The sequence below is a fragment of the Podospora bellae-mahoneyi genome, chromosome 2 (assembly GCF_035222275.1).
Source record: "Podospora bellae-mahoneyi strain CBS 112042 chromosome 2, whole genome shotgun sequence".
Taxonomy (NCBI): Eukaryota; Fungi; Ascomycota; class Sordariomycetes; order Sordariales; family Podosporaceae; genus Podospora; species Podospora bellae-mahoneyi.
Genome location: NC_085881.1, coordinates 2,831,495 through 2,857,144, shown reverse-complemented (window position 1 = coordinate 2,857,144; position 25,650 = coordinate 2,831,495). Strand labels below are relative to the sequence as shown.

The 25,650-nt window shown below is 53.9% G+C and overlaps 11 protein-coding genes across 11 annotated transcripts; 5 read left to right on the top strand and 6 right to left on the bottom strand.

The window, feature by feature from the left end:
• Positions 1-3: 3 nt before the first annotated feature.
• On the bottom strand, positions 4-4,919 carry QC761_207310 (uncharacterized protein; the record flags this gene model as incomplete). The annotated part of the gene is made up of 4 exons (XM_062876475.1): positions 4,822-4,919; positions 4,737-4,763; positions 4,237-4,670; positions 4-4,187 (listed from the first exon to the last, which is right to left on the bottom strand). The coding sequence occupies exons 1-4, from the start codon at positions 4,896-4,898 to the stop codon at positions 4-6; spliced, it is 4,722 nt and encodes a 1,573-aa protein (XP_062735071.1). The 5' UTR covers positions 4,899-4,919.
• Positions 4,920-5,092: 173 nt separating this feature from the next.
• On the top strand, positions 5,093-11,259 carry QC761_207300 (uncharacterized protein). The gene is made up of 3 exons (XM_062876474.1): positions 5,093-10,419; positions 10,485-10,600; positions 10,660-11,259. The coding sequence occupies exons 1-3, from the start codon at positions 5,163-5,165 to the stop codon at positions 11,065-11,067; spliced, it is 5,781 nt and encodes a 1,926-aa protein (XP_062735070.1). The 5' UTR covers positions 5,093-5,162; the 3' UTR covers positions 11,068-11,259.
• A 19-nt stretch (positions 11,260-11,278) lies between these two features.
• On the bottom strand, positions 11,279-12,855 carry QC761_207290 (uncharacterized protein; the record flags this gene model as incomplete). Its single annotated transcript, XM_062876473.1, has 2 exons — positions 11,279-11,636; positions 11,713-12,855. 2 exons carry the CDS (start codon positions 12,853-12,855, stop codon positions 11,304-11,306), a joined length of 1,476 nt encoding a protein of 491 aa, XP_062735069.1. The 3' UTR covers positions 11,279-11,303.
• Positions 12,856-13,082: 227 nt separating this feature from the next.
• QC761_207270 (uncharacterized protein) lies at positions 13,083-16,323 on the top strand. Its single transcript, XM_062876471.1, has 2 exons — positions 13,083-14,543; positions 14,603-16,323. The coding sequence occupies exons 1-2, from the start codon at positions 14,091-14,093 to the stop codon at positions 16,085-16,087; spliced, it is 1,938 nt and encodes a 645-aa protein (XP_062735067.1). The 5' UTR covers positions 13,083-14,090; the 3' UTR covers positions 16,088-16,323.
• QC761_207280 (uncharacterized protein) lies at positions 13,160-13,940 on the bottom strand (the record flags this gene model as incomplete). Its single annotated transcript, XM_062876472.1, has 2 exons — positions 13,656-13,940; positions 13,160-13,596 (listed from the first exon to the last, which is right to left on the bottom strand). Exons 1-2 carry the CDS (start codon positions 13,708-13,710, stop codon positions 13,160-13,162), a joined length of 492 nt encoding a protein of 163 aa, XP_062735068.1. The 5' UTR covers positions 13,711-13,940.
• Positions 16,309-18,239, bottom strand: QC761_207260 (uncharacterized protein). Its single transcript, XM_062876470.1, has 3 exons — positions 18,010-18,239; positions 17,465-17,955; positions 16,309-17,397 (listed from the first exon to the last, which is right to left on the bottom strand). The coding sequence occupies exons 1-3, from the start codon at positions 18,118-18,120 to the stop codon at positions 16,356-16,358; spliced, it is 1,644 nt and encodes a 547-aa protein (XP_062735066.1). The 5' UTR covers positions 18,121-18,239; the 3' UTR covers positions 16,309-16,355.
• A 202-nt stretch (positions 18,240-18,441) lies between these two features.
• Positions 18,442-18,834, top strand: QC761_207255 (uncharacterized protein; the record flags this gene model as incomplete). Its single annotated transcript, XM_062876469.1, has 1 exon — positions 18,442-18,834. The coding sequence occupies one exon, from the start codon at positions 18,442-18,444 to the stop codon at positions 18,832-18,834; it is 393 nt and encodes a 130-aa protein (XP_062735065.1).
• A 190-nt stretch (positions 18,835-19,024) lies between these two features.
• TEF4_1 (elongation factor EF-1 gamma subunit) lies at positions 19,025-19,824 on the top strand (the record flags this gene model as incomplete). Its single annotated transcript, XM_062876468.1, has 3 exons — positions 19,025-19,054; positions 19,112-19,301; positions 19,364-19,824. 3 exons carry the CDS (start codon positions 19,025-19,027, stop codon positions 19,822-19,824), a joined length of 681 nt encoding a protein of 226 aa, XP_062735064.1.
• A 282-nt stretch (positions 19,825-20,106) lies between these two features.
• On the bottom strand, positions 20,107-21,513 carry QC761_207240 (uncharacterized protein). The gene is made up of 3 exons (XM_062876467.1): positions 20,687-21,513; positions 20,454-20,588; positions 20,107-20,386 (listed from the first exon to the last, which is right to left on the bottom strand). The coding sequence occupies exons 1-3, from the start codon at positions 21,254-21,256 to the stop codon at positions 20,249-20,251; spliced, it is 843 nt and encodes a 280-aa protein (XP_062735063.1). The 5' UTR covers positions 21,257-21,513; the 3' UTR covers positions 20,107-20,248.
• A 30-nt stretch (positions 21,514-21,543) lies between these two features.
• On the bottom strand, positions 21,544-23,053 carry QC761_207230 (uncharacterized protein; the record flags this gene model as incomplete). The annotated part of the gene is made up of 3 exons (XM_062876466.1): positions 21,544-21,814; positions 21,874-22,418; positions 22,483-23,053. The coding sequence occupies 3 exons, from the start codon at positions 23,051-23,053 to the stop codon at positions 21,773-21,775; spliced, it is 1,158 nt and encodes a 385-aa protein (XP_062735062.1). The 3' UTR covers positions 21,544-21,772.
• Positions 23,054-23,307: 254 nt separating this feature from the next.
• Positions 23,308-25,510, top strand: QC761_207220 (uncharacterized protein; the record flags this gene model as incomplete). Its single annotated transcript, XM_062876465.1, has 4 exons — positions 23,308-23,647; positions 23,700-24,090; positions 24,153-25,101; positions 25,164-25,510. The coding sequence occupies exons 2-4, from the start codon at positions 23,899-23,901 to the stop codon at positions 25,508-25,510; spliced, it is 1,488 nt and encodes a 495-aa protein (XP_062735061.1). The 5' UTR covers positions 23,308-23,647; positions 23,700-23,898.
• Positions 25,511-25,650: the final 140 nt, after the last annotated feature.

The following is a 25,650-nucleotide window of genomic DNA, read 5'->3' as shown; positions in this document are numbered from 1 at the left end:
CTACTAAGAGACAGTGGCAAACTGGTACGCTCCCGTGATATCATTCTGCCCAACCCTCAACGACCGGTCCAAGTAGATACGGGACGCATCTCTTTTGGCATACAGAGGCTCCGTCTTCACCTTCACAACCTGATTTTCCATGACCGCTTTTGCAAACGCCCTATCAGCCTTTGCCTGCCTTGCTTTGGTCTTGCCGCAATATTCTGCAAAGCTGCTGGCAGGCAACGAGCCAAAGAAGAAGCGCGGTGCTACACCAACAACCTGCCCGCTTTTCTGTCCAAACCCAAATGACGTGAGCAGAAAGGCCTTGGGCCCTTCACCAGCCATCCTGACAGTCCTAGTGGGAAAACACAGATGGTGGTATGCCTTTAGGGCAGGATCGATGTTGTCGGCGTTGCGGTTTCCCGGAACAAGACCACTGTTGAGGACCTGCAGGCATCCGTTCATCATCCACGCGGCAGCAGGCGCTTTTGGGTGACCAGTGATGGACTTTTGGCAGATAGCCCAGAGGGGTCCACCCTCGGTGCGGCCCAGGTGGGTCATTTGCTTGTGTATCACCTCAGGCTCGTTGAGGTCGTTGGCTTTGGTAGAGGTGCCATGTAACGAGGCCACGTCGAGGTCATTGATCGTGAGGCCCCAAGCCCCCAAAGCCGCCCCTATGGAAGAAGATGTTGCTTTTGAGCCAGCCTTTTCGCTCACAGGGGTCCATAGCTCCGGCTCAGAAGATGAGCCAGAGGAAAAGCTATCGTTTCTGATGGACAGCTGAGTGTATAGTGGCATGTGCTGCTCTGCCTGGCCAGCAAAGGTCAGGATACCTTGGCCAGGTGCGGGCACCGAGCGACCAATGCCGTCGGCAGCCGTGGCCGATCCGGCAATGACACCGTAGATGGGGAGTCCCATTTCCAGTGCAACATCGGCACGACAGAGCAGCTGAACGCCACAACCGTGGGACTCGACAAACCCAGCCCGACTTTCTGCAGTCGGCCGTGACATCTCTGAGGGCAGGCGGCCCCGTGCCAGCTCCGCGGCCACATCGACTGTGGCTTTCACCTTGGCGAATCCGAGTGACTCCTCTTCTCCGAAATCGTCGTAGCCTCCCACAAGACACATCTTGGTTTTGCCTGCCATTATGGAGTCCATGGCGGAATCGATAGACTCTAGGCCAGTGGCACAGGCCCCCACTGGGGTCTTGATGGGTCCAGCTGCCCCCAGCAACAACATGTTGATCCAAGCGGGCGTGGTGTTCAGATACGTGTCTTGGAGCGTGTCTGCCTGAATATCTTGGTCCAGATAGGCGTCGCGGTAGAGATGACGGGTCTTGAGGACACCGCCCATGGATGAACCGATGAAGTTTCCCAGTTCGGATAGATGAATGTGCTGAAACACCTCGGTTGGATCTGGGACTCCGGCACTGTAAAAGGCCTCTGCGACACAGCACAAAGTGTACAACGTCACCGGGTCCACCTGCTGGATGATGTCTTTTGGAATGCCGTACCTGGCAGCATCCCATCCACTCGGCAGCAAGCCTGCCACTGAACCCCAAGGGAACGGAACGGCTTTGGGGACAAGGATGGTAGCACCGCGTTTGATCTGAACTTGATAACTATCAGAGTTCCCTTGCAGGCGCAATATGACTACTTTGTCTCCATGCTTCAGTCGCAGGGCCTCAGCCGTAGAGAGCGAAGTCTCAAAGGGAGGGAGGTCTTCCTCCACGGCGACCTCTTGTAAGAGCTCTTTGAAGGCTGGGTCATAGCCTGTAATCGTATCTGGCTCGACAAATCTGATCCCGGTGTGCGCCTTGATGAACTCGCCGTATTTGTGCCGCACGTCGTTGTCGTCGACCGGTTCCCCTGTTTTGGCATCGACCCACCCAACATAATGACCACCCTTGCAAGGTTCATTAACGTGTCGTATCAACCCCATCAGCCAAGCCATTTCGACGTACCCGTCAGGACTTAGCTGGCCAAAAGTTTCCATCTCCCAGCGTAGCCGGGCATTGCCCCATGGGCCCAGTTCCGAGAAGCCAACAACAACCACGGTGTTTGCGGGGTCCACCAAACGACCAATGTCATGGTCTGGTAACGTATCTGGGAGTTTCGGAAAGCCCACTCGAAGCATTGTCTTTTGCTTGAAAGGTCTCTTAATACTGGACTTGGTGCCCTTTAGGAGCGCTTGCTCGCGTTCATCCTCGGTCTTGACAGCTCGCGCAACATCAGCGGCAAGCCGAAATTCTTCTCGAGCCTTGGACAGAATGGCGTGACAACTACCCAGGGTCGAGAGGCCGCCGCCAAAATCAGCATAGATAGGCCCATCATCACAGAGATCGACAAATTTCGACGTCAATAACACGGCAATATTCAGCGCCATCTCCTGCGCCGAGAAGGTCAACACCCCATGATTCTCGATCGTCTCAGCGAGAACGTCATTAGCCGTCATCAGGCCCGTCGATCGAGTCCAACCAATCTCCACGCCGCATATCGACAGCTGGTCAGACCAAGACTCAGAGCGGGCTCGGTTGACCAGGCTTTCCAAGCCCAGTTTCGATTCGGAATAGAGACCATCACCGCCGAAGATACCATGGTTCGGTGACAATGGGAGCACAACCTGAGTGGGGTGACACGCGATTTCCAAACGACGCTTGTTCTTGACTATGCGGCCCAGAAGACGAAAGACATTGGTGAGCATCAATCGGTGTGCCAGCTCGTTGGTCGGGGATAGGGCATCCATCTCTGCACCTCCTTCGGGGGCTGCGGCAAAGGGAAGGATGGCGTCTAGGTCCCAGGATTGGCTGTACAGGTGGTCTATCAGCCTCTCGCAGTCCTGTGAACTGGCTTGATTGAACTGAAGCAGGTGAAGCTCCGAGCCCTTGGCACCGTGGTCCCTGTATATGGACTGAAAGTAACCAGCTACGGTGCTGGGCTCCCTGCTGGTGGTGACGATAACACGGGCGCCACCTGCGAGTAGAATGCGAATGACCTCGCTGCCAATTGAACCCTGACCTGCACCGGTGACGAGCATGGACTTTTCTGAGAATGAGACGCCGGTTGTGAGAGCGTCACATATTCCTTGGATGAACAGCTTGGTCCAATCTAATTCCCCATGACCGGCGTGAGCAGCGTTGACGCGAATAATAGGGGGATCGCCGGTCTCCCGAGGTTGAGCAAGTCGGTGAGAGAGGTAGTCTCCGTAGGCCGCAGGTCCAGAGAAGCCTGGACGAGGAATCTCTACATAGCTGATATCTCCGTCCTCGGTCACAATCGTTCGTGGCCCAGCTGTTGGCCACATGGGCCGAGCAACAGGAGGCTTTTTGACTCCTGCATTACCTGCACGCACTACCCGCTGAAATAGCTCTCGTAAGACCTCCGAGGGACATTCTTCTGCAAGATGAGATACGAGAATGGAAAGTTGTCCATTAGCTCGGCTTGCGAGACGGTTGATGAGGGTTTCCATTGTCATCTTGTCGTGAGGTTGACCACTGTGGTACAGTGTAAGCACTTCCTCCCGGGCGTAGTTCCACCAGGATGTGTACTGTCGCGCCTTTCCAGCATCAAAGGCGGGTGCAATTCCAGACAAGAACTCGTCAGAAAATTCCGCTGACCAGGTATCAAGCTGAAGCTGCAGGTCTGTGACGAGTTTCTTATCAGAGCTTGAAGGGTCCGAAGAACTGAAAAGTAGATACTCGGCAAGGGCGTGGTATTGCTTCGTGGCTAACCGCTTGTGAGCTTCCGAGGCTTGGTTGAACGCTGATGAGTCAACAAGAACTGTCCTGGCGCTGGCGGCGTCATTGGATGCTTGTTGATGTTGTTGGCTTCGAGGTTGGAGGTTGATGCCACAGAACGCACCATAGTCCTGTGCAATCTGATCCCAGTATCTCTCGGCTGCTTGGTTGTCTGGCAGTCGTGATGTTGGTTCAGCAGCGACAGCCCACAAGGTCACGGCGGTCTGTCGCTTAGGGCTGAGCCCCAACCTCTGCTCGAGGTAGTTGTGGATCGAGGCAATACCGAAACCGCCAGGCATTTTGGATGCTATTAGTCTGGCGACAAGGGCTGATGAAACCTTTCCCAGTGGCCGGCTTGGGTCAAGGACGATGCCAAGGTCCTTCAAGGGAATGTCTTCTGGTCTGTCCGGGAGAAGGCCAAATTCAGCATGAAGATCTCCTACTAGCTCATTTTGCAGTGTTGACTTTCCTTCAATGATGTCAGTACTGAAGTAACATGACTTGGTAGCACAACATACCACCACATAGATCCTTGATGGATTTGGAAGTTGGTACTTCCTCCATTGACTTCATGAGCTTCCGTGCGATCAAAATACGCACAACTTCGAGCCCTGACAAAGCGCAATCCTTGACAGGCGCCGTCCCTGGTGCTGGCTGGACTGGGAGTTGTGGGGTGAGCTGTGGGGGCTTGGGCGGTCGTGGTGATGATGGTGGTGGTGGTGGTAGTTTAGCTGGTGAGGGCTGTAGTGGAGGGTCATATTGGTACAGAAGCTCCCTCTGGTCATGGGCACTAGCCAAGAACTGATAAGAACGGCCGGCCGGTGCTTCTCCGGAATCGATCTTGCGTAGCATCGTCTTCTGTCCCATGTTCACCAACACCCTCGACGGTCCGAGCTCGACTAATCGAACGACGGCATCGTTACCAGATAGCAAGTTGTCCTGCGTGTCTGTCCTGTATACTGATATGAGTTTCCTAGGTGTTCACTGCCCTGGATTGATAGAGAAGGCATGAGCTTACCATCTTACCGGAAAGGCAAATTGGTGGCTGGGGATAAACATTAGTTGTTGCAATGAGGAGAAGGAGAGAAAGGAGGCTGTCTTACACTAGGAGCTCAACAAGCAGCTGGTGAGCAATGTCTCTGTCGTCCAATGCTTTTTGTTTCGTTGTTTCAAGTGTCATGGTGCAGATGCGGAAGTGGCGTGTGCCGCCCCAATGACAAGTTGAATCGAGGCAGTCGCGACTTATCTGGTAGGCACCTGCCTGACCACGGTGGCCGAGCAAGCATGAGCACAATGTTCGCACTCCGATTACGGCCGAATCAACAATGGAGTGAAAGACATGCACATTTCAGCTCGTTCCCCTGCATTGGATGTGCCTAAACCATTCGACACGATTACTTGCTGCCTCAATCTCTTTTGTTGATTGATTATTGTTGGCGTCGTCATGACTGCAATCTTGGCCCACGAAACCGACCCTTCCCCAGAGGGCGCAGCGAACTCGTCTGCTCTCCTCAAAACTGCAGAAACCGGCAAGGCTCGAATATGTGCCATCTTTGGTGGCCAGGGCCACAATAATCTGACTGCATTGAGTGACCTCAGGGACTTGGTCGAGCGTCATGGACCGAACCTCAGGACTCTAACGGAAAATGCATCGTCAACATTGTCCCAGCTGTCATCACAACCACACAAGAGCGACTTTCACAAGGAGTTAGGTTTCCATCTCCAAGACTGGCTCGACAATTCAGAGTTGGCACCCTCCGAAGATCGCCTTGCTCTTTCTCCCATCAGCTTCCCTCTCAACACCCTACTCAGTCTGGCACAATACTGCATCACATGCCAGGCTCTCGGCAAGCGTCCTGGCCAACTCAGGGATCTGCTTCATGCTGTAACCGGTCACTCACAAGGGCTTCTGGCAGCCGTGGTCGTTGCCAAAGCAAATAGTTGGTCGTCATTCTATCAAGCCTCCGATGAAGCTCTCCGCATCTCCTTTTGGATTGGTTTGGAGTCCCACTACGCTACTCCTCCTTGCGCCCTCCCTGCTGCGGCTATTGCAGATTGCGTCGAACATGAAGAGGGCTATCCGTCGGCCATGCTGGCCGTCTCAGGTCTGAGTCAAGACCAGCTCACACTACGTTTGGAAAGGACCAACAGAGGGCTCGGCAATGGCAACTCAGTACATATTGCTCTGGTAAACTCAAAGGAGAAGTTCGTTCTCGCAGGTCCACCTGGGTCACTTCGTAGCCTGTGCGTCCAACTTCGACAGATCAAGGCTCGCGACGGATTGGACCAGACCAGAGTTTTGTACTGTAGGCGCAAACCGACCATTGGCGTACAGTTCCTCCCGATATCCAGCCCCTATCACAGCCCATATCTGATTGATGTGGACGCCAGCGTGCGGTCCCATCTGCTGGAGTTGGCCCTCACCCGCGGTGACTTCGCTATACCGGTTTACCATACACATACGGCGCAGAATCTCCAGGAATCTCAGTCGGACGACTTACTCCGCACCATCATTCGTACCATAACGGTGGACACGGTCGACTGGGTCCAGGTCACGCACACTCTCAGCTCGACCGGCACCACACACGTGCTAGACTTTGGACCGGGCCAGATTGGCAGTCTGATAAACGAGCAAAGTGAAGGCACTGGCCTGCGAGTGATCCAAGTGTCAGACAGGTCTGTCTCGGGTGGACCGAGCGGCCGCGACGAGTTATTATCTCTAACATTGCCATGGGCGCCTCTCAGCTGGAAGGATCAGTTTGCCCCGAGTCTGGTTGTGGATGAGGACGGTGTGACCCGGCTAGAGACAAGAATGACCAAACTCTTTGGCGCCCCTCCTGTCATGGTCGCTGGTATGACACCAACGACCGTCGCCTGGGACTTTGTGGCCACGGTGATCAACTCCGGCTACCATATCGAGCTCGCTGGCGGTGGCTACCGGGACGAACAGGGGTTCGAACATGCCCTCCGTACCCTTGCTGCTGCCATTTCTCCGCAACGAGGTATCACTTGCAACCTGCTCTACGCCAATCCCAAAACAATTTCCTGGCAGATATCCGTATTGCGCAACTTAGCGGGTGATGGAGTTGCCATCAACGGTATCACCATTGGCGCAGGCATACCCTCAGCAGAGGTGGTCAAAGAATACATCGAATCCATCCCAGGCTTGCGGCATATTTCATTCAAGCCCGGCTCCGTCGGGGCAATTAAGGAGGTGATTGCTATTTCACAGCAGTACCCAGAGTTCTGTATCGGGTTGCAATGGACCGGTGGTCGAGCTGGCGGCCACCACTCTTGGGAGGACTTCCACCAACCACTCCTGACCATGTACGGCCAGATAAGGAGATCTCCTAACATTGTCTTAATAGTTGGCAGCGGTCTCGGCTGCGGCAATGACACATTGCCGCTGTTGACCGGCGAATGGGCTCACAAGTTTGGGCACCCGCCCATGCCAGTGGATGGCGTTCTCCTCGGCAGCCGCATGATGGTGGCCAAGGAAGCCCACACTTCGCCCCAAGCCAAAGAGCTAATAATTAGGGCGCGAGGAGTCGAAGACGATGAGTGGCACAAGTCTTTCGACAAACCTACGGGCGGCGTGATAACCGTCGAGTCGGAAATGGGCCAGCCCATTCATGTTCTCGCCACGCGTGGGATGATGCTGTGGAAGGAATTTGATCAGAGCATCTTTTCCATCAAGGACAAGACCAAGCGCCTTGAGTATCTCCGCCACCACAAGGATGAGATTGCGGATCGTCTGAACCAAGACTACTTCCGCCCATGGTTCGCTGTCGATTGCAGTGGCAAGAGCATTGAATTGGGAGATATGACCTATTCGAGCGTTTTACGTCGGCTGTGTCAGCTCATGTATGTTCACCACCAGGATCGATGGATTGATGAGTCTTATCGGGTTCTGGTACAAGAATTCATCCTTCTGGCACACGAAAGGTTTGGGCATGATTCGGATGTGGGTTCTACTGATTCACGGCCGGATGATATTGTTCAACTATTTGAGCAGACACTGGGAACTGGTGCCTCCGAAACACTGTATCCCGAGGACGTCTCTCTACTTCTGGCACTCTTTCGTCGCCGAGGCCAGAAGCCGGTGCCTTTTATCCCGGTGCTCGACGAACACTTTATCACTTGGTTCAAGAAGGATTCCCTGTGGCAGTCCGAGGACATTGATGCCGTCGTTGGCCAAGAGGCCGAGCGCGTCTGCGTGATTCAAGGGCCAGTTGCCGTTCGACACTGCACCGTCTTGGATGAGTCCGCCAAAGACATACTCGACTCCATTTGCCAGGCGCATGTTTGGATGATGCTGGAAAGGGGATACAAGCCCACACCCATGAGCTTGGTTACAAAAACTACAGCACCGATGACGCCTAACCTGCCCGTGATTGCTGGAGTCCTGTCGACAACTCATGGCGTAACATATCGGGTGGAACTGACTAAGGATTTCAAAATTTTGGAGACCGAGAGACTCATCAAGCACATAGTCAATGTTGCTGGGTCATGGGCAGAAAAGTGCCTGGAAGACGACTGGATTTTCAGGGGTACTTCTCGTTGCCAAAATCCGATCAAGACAGCATTCCTCCCCGTTGCTCGTGATACGATTGAGATGAGACGGGCGACTGAGGACTCATGTTTTAACGAGATTGTTCTCAGTCCGGGTTCTTCAACAGCGAACAACCCACGTACCAGTCTCAAAATTACCCACAACCGCATCGGAGATATCGTCGTCACACTCATCCTTTCTCCCTCTGCCGCCACGAAACGGGTGACCGAAGTAAAGTTCCCGCTCAAGGTTCACCAGGGGCTCAAGGGCTGCAGGCTCTACGAGAATGCTTCGACACACACCGCGACGGTAAAGTCTTTATACCACCGGCTGTGGATTCACGATGTTTTTCCAGGTCCTCCTCAAGTTGCGGGATTGAGCTCCGAGTTCACCGGAAACGAAATGATTCTCTGTGAGCAGAGTATCTATGATTACATCAATGTCATCCGAAGAAGCAGCGGAGCACAGCTTCGTTCGTGGAACCCCAGTGGTCTTCTTATTCCTCTCGACTACTGCATCGTTGTGGCGTGGACTGCTCTCACCAAGCCCCTTCTGATCCCAGGTTTGAACTGCAATCTACTGCGGCTTCTTCACCGGTCGATATCCTTTCGTTACGCTCCATCCGCCAGGCCGCTGCAGGTTGGGGATACGGTACAGGCATTTTCGCGCATCACGGCGGTGGTCACGACAGCGACGGGAAAGTTGGTCAAAATCTCTGCAGATATCCGAAGGCAAGGTGAGCGGGTGGTCACCATCGAGACAGAATTCTTCTTGCGGGGTGAACAAGGAGGCGCCGAGGAACAGTTCACCTCAGTGAGAGAGCCGGAGGCGGTGGTACATGTTGACTCGCCCGTCAAGAATGCCCTTCTGATAAGCCGGAAATGGTTGATATTTGACGAACAGCCGCCCGACCTGATTGGACAGCGACTCAGGTTCAAACTCACCACTCACACCATACACGACAACGAGAATGGGAATGCCTTGCTGCAGGTGTCCGGCGTCGTGACTCTGGCAGAGCCGAGCGACACTTCAGCCCCTATCCAACTCGGCCGAGTGTATTTTGAACAAGACTCTTGCCTCGGTAATCCAGTCATGGATTTTCTCCGCCGACATGGATCACCTCTCACTGCTCGACAACAGCTGGAGAATCCAGGATGGACGGGTGTCCCACCAATTCTTGTACATGCACCCGCCGAAAGCGCCCCTTACGCAGCTGTTTCGCATGACACAAACCCAATACACGTGTGCCCCTTGTTTGCTCGATATGCTGGTCTTCATGGGACAGTGGTTCATGGGATGCACACGTCAGCGATTGTCCGTCGAGCAGTCGAATGGGCTATAGGAGATACGGACCGGACCCGGTTCAAAGGCTGGCAGGCAAGCTTTGAGGCCATGGTACGACCAAAGGACAGGTTGAGAGTCGAGATACAACATGTTGCTGTGGAGGATGGCAGGATGATTCTCAATATACAGACCTTCAACGACGAAACGGGGGAAAGGGTGCTCGCTGCCGAAGCAGATGTTGAGCAGCCTGGCACCGCATATGTTTTTTGCGGCCAAGGAGGTCAGGAAAAAGGCATGGGCATGTCACTTTACGCCACGAGGCCCGAGGCAAAAGCGCTGTGGGATCGAGCAGAGGATCATCTGAGAATGCACTACGGGTTCTCGCTCAGGCATATCGTTCAAGACAATCCCAAGACGCTCACCGTCTACTTTGGAGGCAGCCGTGGACGACACATTCGAAATATGTATCTCGGAATGACCCGACGAGTTTTGACAGCTGGCGGGGACAGCAGAGAGGAGCCAATTCTGCGCGGCCTGACAATACGGTCGAAGTCGTACACATTCTCCCACTCGACTGGTCTTCTCATGTCAACACAGTTCGCACAACCAGCATTAGTTGTCATGGAGATGGCAGAATATGTACATTTGCGGACCAGAGGCGTTGTTCAGACAGGCGCACGCTTTGCAGGACATTCACTTGGCGAATATGCCGCTCTGGGGGCTTGCACGTCGTTCATGCAATTTGAGAGCCTGCTATCGCTCATATACTACCGCGGGTTGAAGATGCAGAATGCCTTGCCCCGTGAGGCAGGTGACAGGACGGATTACAGCATGGTTGCTGTTGATCCTTCACGAATCAGCCCAGGTATCTTGTCCCATTTCCCCAATTTGCAGCCTTGAATGAGTTCTCACTCGCCTTGCTTTGCCTAGTCTTCGGGGAGGATCACCTGCAAGCCCTGGTGCAAGTGATCGCAGAGGAAACAGGCCTCTTGTTAGAAACAGTAAACTACAACATTCGCTCCCAGCAGTATGTCTGCGCCGGTCATGTCAGTTCTTCTCATCTCTTCACCCTCCTCGCCATCACTTCTTGCTCATATACCCCTAGTTCCAACCGCTTTGGATCCTCGGCAAAGCCTGTGATGACCTCTCGACAAAACCTGAACCGGAAAGGCTTGACATAACCACACTCAGGGGCTTGGTGCGCGGTCTTATTCCCCGTGCTCAACTTTTCTCCAGCTCAGACGCTCTTAGACGTGGAAAGGCCACTATCCCTCTGACGGGTATCGACATCCCTTTCCACTCAAGGGCTCTACGGCCGCAGATTGATGACTATCGGGACTATTTGTCGCAGAGCATTCATGTTGCGGACATCAGGCCGGAGGAGTTGGTGGGCCGGTGGATCCCGAATGTGGTGGGTAGGCCTTTTTCGGTGGAGAGGGAGTATATCGAGATGGTTCAGAGGGTTACTGGGAGTGGGGTGCTGTTGAGGTTGTTGAAGCAGATGAAGGAATAGGTGCACCTAGCCTGCTGATCACTTTGAAGACGTCATCTCATTTCTTTTGTTTGGTGAAGTTCTACCTGGGACTATTTCTGTCAAGTTATCAATTCCTGACATATTTTTCAACAACAGGTTGCTTCAGCTTTGTTTGAGCCTCTTGTATTTAAAACCACAGAGTTCGCAATGATATAAGGGGTTCATGGTTGATTATCATTCAAGTTACTACCGCCCTAATCATGTCCACCAGTCCATCAGTCCTTGCGAGAGTACAGCTTGACATACAGCTCCCTCTTCGCCCAGATGGACCAGATCTTCTGGTCCAGAAAGTCTCCAGTCTTGGCCTCGTCCAGCACAAGGTCAAAATGCCACAGCAACTTGGCCAGTGTCAAGCGCAGCTCGGCGTAGGCAAGGTTGCGCCCGATGCAGTTGCGCACCCCGACAGACCACGGCTGGTAAGCGGCGTAATTGTCGTTGGCAAACATCGGATCATCCTTGTTGATGAAGCGTTCGGGGATGAATTCGTAAGGCTTGGTGAAGTTGTAGTCGGCGTAATACGTGCCGATGTGGCTTATACCGACGCGCATCTTTATGCCGCATAGTCACATCAGTTGATTGTGTTTCTGAGGTAGGTAGGTGGGCAGAGAGAAAGGAAGTACTTACGCCCTGAGGGATGAATTTGCCACAAACCATGGCTCCTCCCGCGGGCACGACGCGCGGTGGTTGGCCCGGAACGGCGGGGTACATGCGAAGGGTCTCGTCAATGACAGCAGTGAGGTAAGGCAGAGGGGAGACAGTCAACAGGGTGATATCCTCCGACCTCTTGAACGCCGAGCGGACCTCGTGCGCTGCCTTGTGGAACTTGACGTATTTGCACATGAGAAATGTGGCGCCGCAGAGGACGGAGGATGTCGTCTCTGACCCGGCAACGACCATCACGGCGGCATTGTTGAGCATCTCCCCCTGGCTCATCCCCTGGCCGGACTCGTTCCCGTCGCTGCTCTTGACGATAACGCGATCCCAAAAGTCACCCTGGTCGCCCGTCTTTTGGAGCCGGCGGTTGACCTTTTCGATGGCGTACTTGTAATTCTCGGCGCGCTTCCCCCGCAGTTCTTCGGGGAGGACGTAAGGGGTGAGGAACTCGACTCCCATGCTCCGCAAGACGTGCGAGATGGCCACGCTCTTGAGGTTTTTGTGGATCGCGTCGACCCAGGGGTGGAGGGTTCGATCGGCCAGGCTGTTGAAGGACTCGCCAAAGGAGAGGGCGCCGATCGAGTCGAAAATGCCCATGTTGTAGTACCGCACCATTTCGATGGCTGAGTCCGTGTCGGCGACTTCCCGGAGGACATCGACCAGGAGGTCGGCATAGCGGATGATGTTTGCCTCTTGGACGCGCAGGCCTTTGTCGCTGAAAGCGTGGCCGAACAAGCTGCGGAAGCGGGCGTGGTTTCTGGTGTCGGAGACGAGGATGCTCATGATGCCGTTGGGTGCCAGGGGGAGGCGAACGGGGTCTTTGAGAAATTCCGGACGGCCTGGGACGTGTGCGTGGATGTCTTTCCAGGCTTGGGCGTTTGCGTAGCTGATTTCATCGGGCTTGAGGCGGACGGTGTCGCCGTACTTTTGATGGAATCGCATCAGATCGTGATGCATGGTCCCGCGGAGGAGTGTGAGCTTCCACGGGAAGGAGCTTGCCCGCCAGAGAAGGGGGCCGGGGTAGGAGGCCAAGGGGTGGAAGAAGAGATTGTAGATGACATGGTAAAGGGGGTAAAGGAACACCAGTCCAACCAAGAGCAGCAGTGGACCCATGCTGTTCCACGTTATTACAAGATGTTCGATTTTAGCGTTTACGTGTAGAATGTTGACGGGACGCAACGAGGTATTGGAACCATCTTGTGTACCCTATATCTAGCCGTGGTGGACTACACAACGGCCCAAGATGCACATCGGGGAGCGAAACGGGGAGCCAAGAGGCCGGGTCTCTTGCTGGACAACGACCAATGCCAACAGAACAGCACGGTCTGGGGGCGGCACAAGCTGACCACATGCATTTCCTTATCGCGGGGTTACACCATATTCTCAGTTCTGATACCTGACACTCCTGCTAGGTACTCTAAAATGACAACACCTGGCAAGTGCCCAAAAGTCCAATGATCCCCCCGGCGAGAGGAATCAACGCCCGAATAGCATTAAGCCGGCCCCATCGAAGCACCAACGTCTCGGCATCGGCCCACGAGGGCTCAACTCCCTTGCCAGTCAGAGCATCGGCACGGAAAAGCGCATTGTTGATCCCTTGCATAAAAGTCAAGGTGTAAGGCACGATGGAAACCGTCGTCGCTCCGGCGAGGGCAAAAACACGCCACGGCTCGCCGGCTGCGTATTTGCTCCAGGCCGCATAGACGTAGACAAGACCCGTAGTGGTTGCTATGGCCGGTCCTTTGACGTGACCGCTGAGATACACACGTCTCCATTGGTTGACCAACTTCGTCGGCTCCTTTGTCGTTGCGATGAGCACCGGAATTGTGATCAGGAAGACGCTCATGATGGCTCCTGCGCGCGCAGATGCTTAGTTTGTCGCCTTGTAGCTTCAGGACGGGGTTGATCCTTACCCGAGAGGAAGCATCCTGTCACGACTGCGATTGCCTCGACTCCAATACCGGCCATGGTGTGCGATTATTCGTGTGAAGGTGTTTTGAGCAAGACGTCGTTGACCGAACGACATTGGGAGCGACATTGGGTTCAACTTTATACAGAGCTGCAAACGGCCACCGCGAAAGTCGGCACCATCGGTATGCGGCTCGCTCTGTCTCCGGAAAGCGAACCCTACTAGGGTATACACCCTCAAAGCTGGAGACCGATAGACGGAGGCACAATACGGTCCGACATATAGCAATTGAACAGATTGGAATCCGAGATGGGTAGGTACCTACATAGCCAAAAGAGACTCTCTTGGCTATATAGATTTACTTGATCTCACTAGTAGTGTTCAACTATATTCCAGCTTTGCCGAACTGTTAACATTACCTACCCACTTGACGCTCAAAATGAGATCCCTACCACTCTACCTCGTCGCCCTGTCGCGGACAATCAGCGTTGGCATTGCCACTGCAACACAGCAGCCGCTGTATCTCTCTGCCTTCAATGCTATTCCTCGAGTCTCGTCCCTGTTCACCACGACAAAAAACCATGATGAAGCTCGCATGGATGGTCGTATCCAGGCAAAAGACTTGCTTAGCTCGCACTTCGGGCCCTACGGTTGGCCAGGGCAATCATTCGACTACGTGATTGTTGGCGGCGGCACTGCTGGCTTAGCGATGGCCAAGCGACTTTCCGAAGACAACGCCAACTCGGTGGCTGTGATCGAAGCAGGCGGTTTCTACGAGATTGAGGGGGGAAATATGACCGAGGTGCCCATGTATCTGTTCAACTACTTCTTCGATAATGGCCACGTGAAGAACCCCTTATTTGACTGGTATCAGTACACTGTGCCACAGCCAGTATGTATACCCTCTCTATGGACACTCAGAGGAACAGGAGAGCTAACGCATCATTGTAGGGTCTCGCCAAAAGAGCCATGTTTTACATGCAGGGAAAGACACTAGGTGGCAGCACAGCCCGCGGCGCGATGCTCTATCACCGCGGCTCGAAAGGGGCCTACAAGAAATGGGCCGAGCAGGTCGGTGACGATGCATACACCTGGGACAACTGGCTGCCGTACTTCCAGAAAAGCGTAACGTTTTCCGGCCCCAACACAAACCCAAGACCTGCCAATGCCACTGCCGTCAACAACCTTTCTGCATTCTCCGAGTCCGGCGGGCCAGTCCACGTCGCCTACCCCTACTGGACTAACGCCATCTCGTCCTGGGTGGACAAGGCACTCGCCAAACTGGGCTTTCCCGAAGTGCAAGGCTTCTCCGACGGCAACCTGCTCGGCCGGTCCTACATCACGCACACCATCAACCCTTACACCCGGCGCCGCGAGACAGCATCCACCTCCTACCTCCACGACGCCCTCCTCGAGAGCAACAACCTCAACTTCTACACTCGCACCCTCGTCAAGAAGATCTTATTCGACGACAAGAAAAAGGCAACCGGCGTCAAGGTGAGCACCGACGGCTTCGAGTGGACCATTGGCGCCAAAAAAGAAGTCATCCTCTCCGCCGGCGTGATGCGCTCCCCCCAGCTCCTGATGGTCTCGGGCATCGGACCCCGGGACACCCTCGAGAAGCTCGACATCCCCGTCCTCTCCGACCGCCCCGGCGTCGGCAAGAACATGCAAGACACCATCATCCTCGGCCCGACCAGCCCGGTAAAAGTAGAAAGCCACAGCCAGCTGATGGGCAGCAAGGAGACCCTCCCCCGGTCCATCTACGAGTACAACAACTTCCGCACCGGGCTGCTGACCAACCCCGGGCAGGACTACTTTGCCTTTGAGAAGCACCAGCCCGGCATGCTCAAGGACTCGACGGCGGCAGATATCGAAAAAGAATTCCCTGAGGACTGGCCGACTTTTTCCTACATTGCCTTGGACGACACGTTTGTCCCGCAGTATGATGGGAAGAATTACTTTAGCATGTCGGCGGCGCTGATGACGACGTTCAGTCGGGGGTCGGTGACGATTAATAGTACTGATACGGCGCAGAATCCAATTGTTGATCCCCGTTGGTTGGACGATCCGAGGGATAAGGAGATGGCTGTTGCTGCGTTTCGCCGGTGCAGGGCTATTGTGGCGTCGGAGACGATGCAAGAGGTGATTGATGGGCCGGAGATTCTGCCTGGGGAGAGGTATCAGACTGATGAGGAGATTTACAATTATATTGCTGAGACGTCGGATGCGTATTACGCTGGTGTGGGGACTTGCGCTATGGGGAAGAGGGATGATCCGAATGCGGTGGTGGACTCGAATGCGAGGGTTTTGGGGGTGGATGGTGTTCGGGTGGTGGATGCGTCGGCGTTCCCGTTTGCGATTGATGGGCAGCCTATGGGGACGGTGTACGCATTGGCGGAGAAGATTGCTGCTGATATTTTGGCTGGAAAGTGAGGTAATGGCGCCTGTGTAATGTGTCGACCGGCTTTGATTGAGGAGGCTGGTGATCTTGTGGATAGTGGATCCTGGATTCAGGGGGTTAGCCAAGGGTTAGCCAGGGGCTGCTCAGGGGCAGTAGGTCATGGTAAGAAATAAACACGTTCATGGGCATTTGTCACCTGTTCGTTCCAAGTGAGAGGGAATAAGAAAGATGATTTGGTATTTCTGAATATATCGAGTGTTGACATGGGAAAGCTGAAGAATGGTGCATTACCCCTGAACGTCACCCTCTCTTACCATCCATGTCGCGAAGCATAACCCGACAAGGAAATCCATCAGCAGGATGCGCACCACCACCACCCTTCTCTGCCTGATAGGCCCTATTTCCATTCACCACCTTGACACCCGGCCTCGGATGCATCCTATCCCAATCCTCGTACGCCGGAGTGATATCAAACTCGGAGAGTGTCATCACCAGCGCAACTCGAAGTTCCATCAGCGCCAACGTCTGCCCAATGCAAGCCCTAGGGCCAAGCTCAAACGCCCTCCACGCCCCCTTGACGGGGTACATGGGATCCTCAGGTCCCACCAACCACCGCTCTGGCACAAAGGACTCGGCCTGCTTCCAATAAACGGCATTGTGATGCAGCGCCACTGTCAGCGTCCACACGTTGCATCCCTCGGTGGGATACCGCCTTCCTTTCTCATCCACAAGATCGACTCCAGCGCGGCCTTCGCGTAGAGACGCAGAGGGAGGAAACAGCCGAAGCGCTTCCTTGATCACCGCTGTCGTGTACGGCAGTTGGTTGAGCCGTTGAGGTTCCTTTGCAATGGCCTGATGGGCTTTTGACGCGTTCAGCCTGTCGCCAAAGACTTCACCGTGCTCGCTGCGGAGTCTTTTGAGCGCTTCGGGATGCGTAGCCAAGAGGTGAAAACAATAGAGAAGGGTGCTACTCGTCGTGTCTCGGCCAGCAAACAGGAATCCGCGCAGTTGGGGCGCAACTAGTTTCTTGAACTCGGATAGAGGGGGCGGGGCGCCTTTGACTTGGGCTTCTTCTAGGAACTGAGCCAGCACGAGCGACATGACGGATTTGGAGCGCCTTTCACCTGAGCCTTGATCCTGCAGATGCTCAGTGTATCTCTTGTCGATTTCCTGGCCAATGAGCCGATCCATGATGCGGTTGTTGTACCACAGCACCAAGGGGCGGATGGTGAGGTGGCGTTTGAATGGGTTAAAGGTGGTCCCGAATGATGTCCATTCGATTTGCCGCTGAAGTGCCAGAGCAAGTTGGCTATCCTTTGTCTGATGGTGTAGCCTTGTGTCTCTGTAGGGGGCACGCATGGCCGTTAGCAGACATTCGACGATCTGGTAATAACCTTTGCTAGACTCACAGAGCAACGGCTCCAATCGTGTCAACTGTTAGGCGTAATGTCAGATCTTCCAACTTTAGCACCTCCGCGTTCTTGTTCCCAGCCTGTTCCCTCAACAAACGGCAAAATACAGCCACTTCCTCCGCAATCATCGGAGCCAGCCCCACGAGATAGCTGGGGCTAAATCCTGGGTTGAATAGACTACGCCATTTCTTATGCGTCTCTCCATTCATGGTGATCAGGCTTGGCCCACCGCCGATGGTTTCCAGTGGTTTCGTGAGAATCAATGGCTTGATAAGATTCAAAGTTTGACATTGTGAAGCTCCCGAGGGCGTCGTCACCACAAGCCACGTGCCGCTAAAAGGCCACATGTTGATGTAGAACATTCCGGAGGGAAACTTCTTTGACAGTTGCATCATGACCGTGTGCAGGGTTGCGTTTTTCGGAAGAGTCTTGACAGTCTCCTTCAAAGCCAGGAAGTGACCAGACGTGAGCTTGAACTCTGGCATTGGCTGCCAAAACAGATTAGCTTACTGGGCAGGGCATGGTGTCAGGCCAGAACTCACGAGATTGGCGCTCTTCAGCTTCCATACTTGCTTGCGAGCGGCATAGAATCTCGTTACGAAGAGAAGTAGGGCACTTATGGCACCAAGCACAAAAACCTGTGATGCATACATCGTGATTACTATTGTTTGTGGGATGGTCGTTTCACCGGACAAATCAGGGAAGATTTCCCAGCCTATCGTGAAAAGTGATGCCCTCGCGATCTAGACGTTTCACCTTAGGTAGAACAAATGTAATCTCTGGGTGGTACAGGGTGGCTACCATTCGGTTCAAAGTCCGACTGCTGTGCGCATGTGGCGCAGGTCGGCTTCCGAAGACGTGCAGGCACTTACCTAGACTTCGGGACAAAACCAAGGAGACTGCGTTTTTTCTTCAACCAATTTTTATCTCCGCATCAGGCCCTTGAGCCCTAATCGCTTTCCACAGCCGCCGCCATGTCTTTCAGCTCGAAGCCATATACAATCATCATCTTCGTTACCCGCAAGTCAGACATATCACCCGAGCAGTTCAAGGACCACTGGGAAAATGTTCATGTCCCTCTGCTCCAGTCTCTCGCCGGCCCCCGATTTCCCTTGTCTCACACCCGTCACTATCTTGCTCGGGATTCGGCGAGCCCTACGTACCCCTTGAACATGTTGGTCGGAAAGCCAGAAAATATCAACTTTGATGGCTTCGCCATTATAAACTTTGCGAGCGAAGAGGCATTTAGAGATTTCGTACCCATTATGTCGCTGCCGGAGGTTGCTGAGGATGAGGATATATTCACGGACCGGGAGAGCTTGAGGGCCGTGGTTATGGGATGTCGGAACGAGACAGTCGGCATCTGATCCAGTCGGGGACCACTGCATCTACCGAGAGATATAGGAACAAGAATGTGCCCAGGCTACCTAGCTTAGCTATCAATCTCATACTTGATATCAAGTCTTGCTTAGGCATCCTCCGCAGCTAAGCCATTCACCCCGGAAGCGGTCTTGCCAGCACCTGACTTGCTAGCATTTCCAACCACACTTCTCCATCATGGCCTTCGGTATCCTGTACACGCGCCCTGTATGATGGTTCATCTCTTGCAATACCTTCAAACCACAACGCTGACACAGACCACAGTTCAACCCCCGTTCAACAGCCATCCTGGCAGTTGCCAAAGCTTCCAACCTCCCACTGGACCTCGTGACAATCACCTCATCCCAACAGGCGCCAGAAGAATACCTAAAGCTAAACCCCCTCGGCAAAATCCCCACATTCGTCGGCGCAAACGGTTTCATCCTGTCCGAGTGCATCGCAATTGCCATCTACAGTACATTCTCCCACCCAATCTATCTTCTCTCTCTCTCTCGCGTTACTAACCCTCATATGCAGTCACATCCCAAGACAAAACCACCCCCCTCCTCGGCTCCGGCAACACCGAAAACCACGCCAGCATCCTCCGCTGGATGTCCTTCGCCAACTCGGAGATCCTCCCCTCCCTCGGCGGGTGGTTCAACCCCTTGATCGGTCGCTCACCCTTTGTGCAGGAAGAAGTCGAGCTCAACAGGCAAGCAACACTCAAGAGACTTCAGATCATCGAGGACCACCTCGCTGCGAAGACGACTTCTTATCTCGTTGGGGAAACACTCTCCCTTGCTGATCTGTTTGTGGCGGGGATTATTGCTGGGGCATTTAGGTTCTTTTTGGACGGGGAGTGGCGGGGTGCACACCCGGCGTGTACGAAGTGGTTTTTACATGTTTATGAGCAGCCAATTTTTTCTGATGTGGCAGGGAGGCCGGTGTTGGCGGAGGAGGCTATGGCGAATGTTCCTCCTGGGAAGAGGGGGGAATAGGGGTTCAAGAGTGTTTCAGGGGGTTTAAGGTGGCTTGTGACATCATCCCCATGTGGAGATAAATGGCAAAGTATTGCGCCGCCTGTTTTTGGTAGGATTGATTATCTATAATGATCAAGCCGCTTTGTGAATAGTCTTGTCCAACGGCGGGTTTAGGGCACATTTGGGTCATAATCCGGTGCCGCTTTGTACGCATGTCATTGTAACCGATTTCTTGGATATTTCGAGCATATAGGTGCAGAAATGCAACATAACGAAGTTCCCGTTCTGAAAGTAAAAGGGAGAACACATTAAAAATGCGGGCACGAATGGTGTTCAAGCTTGGTGTGATCCCTGCTACTCGGGGATCATACGACCCTTCGGTGACCGAAATGCGCGCAGCACCCTTACTAATCTCTGAATCCGCGACCAACGATCGACTCGGTTACCTAAACGCACCACCATCAATGCCGATGATCTTGCCATTGACCCATTCGGCAGCGTCCGAGGCTAGAAAGCACACCGCGCGGGCAACATCGTCAGGCAGTCCCACCCGCTGAAGGGGCGACAGCCAAGCTGCACACTGTTTTGAGAGAGAAGAAATGGGATTAGTACAACTCAAGTTACAGAGAGCGAAAGGAATATCATACCTCATCAACCTGCTCGTCGGTAAAGTTCTCCCCACCAGGGATGTACTCGCGAGCCACAGCAGCATACATGTCCGTCTTGATCGCCCCAGGCGCGACAGCATTGACGGTGATCTTTTTGTCTCCGCAGTCGATGGCCTTGACAGACCCAGTTGTTAACATCATCTTTTTCCCATCCTTCTCCGTGAATTGTAATTTTTTTTTAAAAAAAAACAAAAAAAAAAAAAAAAACATACCAAACACCTCACAAAAGTCTCCACCGCCCCCTTAGAACCACTATAAACAGCATGCCTCGGCACCCCCTTCACACTCGCTGTATTCGAGCTAGTCAGTATAATCCGTCCCCCCACCTCCAAATGTCTATACGCCTCCCTCGCAACAAAAAACTGCCCCCTCGTGTTCACGCCAAAAACCCTGTCAAACTCCTCAGGGGTGACATCCTTCAAATGACCAAAGGACACAACACCGCTGTTGGAGGCGACGATGTCGAGCTTGCCAAAATGGGCGACGGCCTGGGACATGAGCGCCGTGATTTGGTCCACGTCAGAGACGTCGGCTTTGATGGCGATGGCGTCGGAGCCGGGGCCGAGGGCTTTGATTTCGGAGACGAGGGCTTCGGCTGGCGCGGATGAGTGCGCGTAGTTGATGATGAGCTTTGCGCCGCGGTGGGCGAGGGCGAGGGCTATTCCTGCGCCTATGCCGCGGCCGGAGCCGGTTACTAGGGCTACTTTGCCGTCGAGGCGGAAGGGGTCTTTTGGTGATGATGGTGGGGAGGAGGGGGTGGTGGTTGGGGTGGTTTGCGTCATTGTGGCGTGGTTGTGGTGGGAAAATATAAAGTGGCAGATAGAGTGATGAGTAAAGTGATAGGTGAGTGTACCAGGCAAGTTGATTAGAAGAAGTCAGAGAGTTATAGCCTTGCCTGAGTTACGACCCACAGCGTACATCCTCGGGCACCGGTGCCGGGAACCTGTGTGCCTTGGTGACCGGGCTGATTCATGACGACGGGGCTTTCGAGAGTTCCCTGGCTCAAGAAACCGCTCGGGGTGCTTCAGAGCCAAAGCCGACATCAGGATCTCGCTTGCAATCGACTTTTGTTGTCAGGCCCATCGTGCATGCAAGCCTATTATTTCTATAGACAGTCCGGACATGGAACTTGTTCATGAATTTACTCATGTCACAACTGCCACAACATGGCTTTGAGTGGACGTCACACTGCTCGCACCTAGTTTGCGTTCAGCTGGGAAGGAATACCATATTGCGTTTTCAATCATCGAAGTATCTAGGATCTGTGCTCCATCCTGTCCACGTTTCCCAATCCAAGTCTACAAATCAAACTGTTTCATCCCCTGCTTAGGTTCAATGGGCTATATCAACAGTCAGTAACTTCTCTTTAGTCGGCTGAGGAACGACATGAATAACTCACTCTTGGCTTTGAAACTGTCTCCAACCTGGTGTTGCATGTCAACTGCCAAATATGCCTCGCAGACATATCCAAACGGTATCTCTGCGCTGGGGTCTCGAACAAAAAGTTCAGCGGATAGCCAGGATCAAACGGCTCAGAGTTATCAATCTCTTGGATTTCCTCAGCGGTCAGCTCGATGCTAAGGGCCTCAATGTTGCTCTTGAGATGCTCAACCTTCCGACCACCAAGGACGGGGAAAACGTAGGGCACCTTGTGCATCACGTAAGCGAGGGCAATGCTAGTCGGAACCGTGTTCTTTCTCTCAGCAAGCTCGCTCAGCTTCGCAGTCATGCGGCGATGCGTCTCGTCCTGGGGGCCCATCTTGCGGCCCTCGCGAGCATACTCCTCGGATGACCTGAACTGCCCGCGACCGAGAACACCCCATGGCATGATGCCGAGACCTTCGGACTCGCACATGGGGATAATCTCGCGCTCCATATCGCGGAAGCTGCAGGACCAATGGCCTTGATAGACACTGAACCTTGTCAAGCCATGGTGGCGGGCATCTTTTCCATCTTGTTTAGCTCGGAGCTTGGCGTAGACCTTTGTGTCAGAGAAAGGAGGACCTACATTCGTTGCACTTCACCACAACCCACGCTGGAGCGCCACTGATTCCGAGATAAAACACCTTGCCGCTCGAAACAAGGTGATGCAGCCCCTGCATCATCTCCTCGACGCTGGTGGTGTAATCCCATATATGCACCAGCAGCACGTCGACGTAGTCAGTCTTGAGCTTCTTCAAGCTTGCCTCCAGAGACAGTCGCATGCTCTTGACCTGGTTGCCTTGGAAGTTGGACTTGATCTTCTCATGGCCGCGAAGGCGGTAGGGCATGGTGTACTTTGTGGCGATGACGAGCTCGTCGCGGTTCTGACGAGCCTCGATCCACTCTCCGAGCCACTTCTCGCTGTCCTCATCCTGGTAAAAGTTGGCCGTGTCGATAAAGTTGCCGCCGGCGTTGTAGAAGCAATCGAGGATCTCAAAGGCTGTGTCCTTGGTGCACTCGCCCAGACGGCCTTTCCACGCTTCGCCAAAGCTCATGGTGCCCAGGCAAAGCGGGGAGACGCGGACGCCGGCCAAGGGGGAGAGGATGCGGTGGTAGCCTAGGAGGCTGGGGGGCTTGGGAGCTGGGGGCACGGCCATGGTTGCTGATTGCGATGTTGAACGAGTAAGGTAGCGGTTAGATGTGTTGTGAAGTGAATAGTGGGCATGAGAATCCCTTGTTGCAAAGCCCCTCTTGTTGAATGCGCCAGCTACCTTATGTCAGCCGAAGCGGAGGCGCGGCGTTGCCATCTTTGTGTGACTACACCAAGATGCAGCCGAAGGTTCGGTGACCGGCTGATAGCTGAACTTTGCCCGTGGGCCGACACGGGCTGGCCCGCTTTCCGTTAGCAAGTGCGAGAAGGCAGGATCTCAAAATGTTAACAAAGCAGCTTGCCGGCCCAAGATGAACGCAACAATGCCCTTATACAGATTCGTCAAGAGACTTTTCGATGGCCCCTTACCTGAAAGAAGAAACCCCCGAGGGTCAACAGCCGAACCACTCGCCAGCGCCAGCAGCAGAGGCGCCGGTGTACAACATCCCCCAACACCTGACATGGAACGACCCTCAGAACCGGAAACTGCGAGTCTTGACTATTGGCGCCGGTATTTCTGGTATTTTGATGGCATATCGTATCCGGAAAGACTGCCAGAACGTGGAACATGTCATCTATGAGAAGAACCGAGACATTGGAGGTCAGACTCAGCTTCTCTACCCTATCCGGCCTCGGAACTAACCGATGTCCAGGAACATGGCTCACCAACAAGTACCCACGTGCCGGCTGTGATGTTCCAAGTCATGCGTATACGTACCAATTTGCATTGGTGAGAGGGTCCTTGCTTCCAAGCCCGTCTTGGTTGAAACTGACAACGTGGGTGCCTGCTTATAGTACCCGGACTGGCCGCGATATTTTGCCTTTTCCGATGATCTGTGGAAATATCTCGACATGGTCTGCAAGACTTTTGATCTCCGTAAATACATGTCTTTTTACACCGAGGTCGTAGGCTGCTACTGGCGTGAGGAGGAGGGAATCTGGACCGTCAAGCTACGGCAGCAGATACCGGGGCAAGAACCTCGTGAGTTTGAGGATCATTGCCATGTATTGTTGCATGCGACAGGTGTCTTGAGCACTCCAAAGGTAGGACAGCTCCATCTCTGTTACGTCGGGTTAGAGAGGAAATTAACCAAGTAGGAATGCAGTGGCCCGGTGTCCCCGGTCTGACAGACACGTTCAAAGGACGAGTAGTCCACACCGCACAGTGGCCCGAGGACTACCAGCAGGACAAATGGGCAAATGAACGCGTTGCTGTCATCGGCTCCGGCGCATCATCGGTTCAAACAGTTCCTGGGATGCAGCCTTACACAAAGCACCTCGACGTTTTTGTCCGGACGGGTATCTGGTTTGGAGTTCTGGCCGGCAACTCAGGCACGCCATCCAAGATCTACACGCAGCAGGAGCGTGACGAGTTCAGACGGAACCCCGGCCATCTTGTTGCCCATGCTAAGGCTATCGAGAGCGAAGTGAATGGCACCTGGGGCGCTTTCTACAGTGGTTCCATGGCGCAGAAGGGGGCGTCTGGCTTTTTTCGCAAGCGTATGGGGGAAATTATCAAGGATCAACGTTTGCTGCAGGGTTTCACCCCCACGTTTGGCTTTGGGTGCCGAAGGATCACGCCTGGTGATCCTTACATGGAAGCCATCCAGAAAGATAATGTCCATGTACACTTTACCGCTGTGGTCAGCTGCACAGAAGACGGTGTGGTGGGGGCCGATGGCGTTGAGCGCAAGGTTGACACGGTTGTCTGTGCCACTGGGTACGACAATACATATCGTCCTCTGTTCCCGGTTGTAGGCAAGAATGGCGTTGACCTGAAGGACAAGTGGGCAACTGCTCCCGAATCCTATCTTGGGCTGGCGGTACCCGACATGCCCAACTTCATGACCTTCATCGGACCAACTTGGCCTATCCAAAACGGGAGCGTCATGGCGCCATTGCATTCCGTGTCAGACTACGCGATCAGGCTGATCAAGAAGACGCAGAATGAGAACCTTCGCAGCTGGGTACCGAGGCAAGATATCACTGACAGCTTTAACGAGCATGTTCAGGAGTGGGTGAAACACACCGTGTGGGCGGATGAATGTCGCAGCTGTGAGTTTTCTTGGACATCTATACTCAATTAGTTACGGTACTGACAGTTCGTCACACGGCAGGGTACAAGAACAACGAAACTGGCCGTGTCAACGCCATCTGGCCCGGATCTTCGCTCCATTACCAGCAAGTCATTGAGCAACCTCGCTATGAGGACTTTGAGTTCCAGTACATGGACAAGAACCCCTGGGCACACCTGGGTATGGGCTGGACGATCCAGGACAGACAGGGACCGAAGAACGGTGCAGACGTCGCTCCGCATTTGAGCCTCGAGAATATCGATCCGGAATGGTTGGAGGCCAATAAAATCGGCAACAGCTCAGAGGCGGTTCAGCCGGAGGAGAAAAGTCAGGGGAGCCCCATGAGTTGGAGTTTGTTGAGCAGCTTTCGAGGTATCCATAGTGTGTAGCTAACTGATAGTGTGTGTCGAAGCACCTCGGTGGGGCTGGCTGAACAGTACCTTCCTTCCCAAAGACATCGAGATGCGGGGTTAAGCAAGTTGTCTGCCTAATATGTCGTTCCACTCGCAGAGCAATATTGATTCCTTCA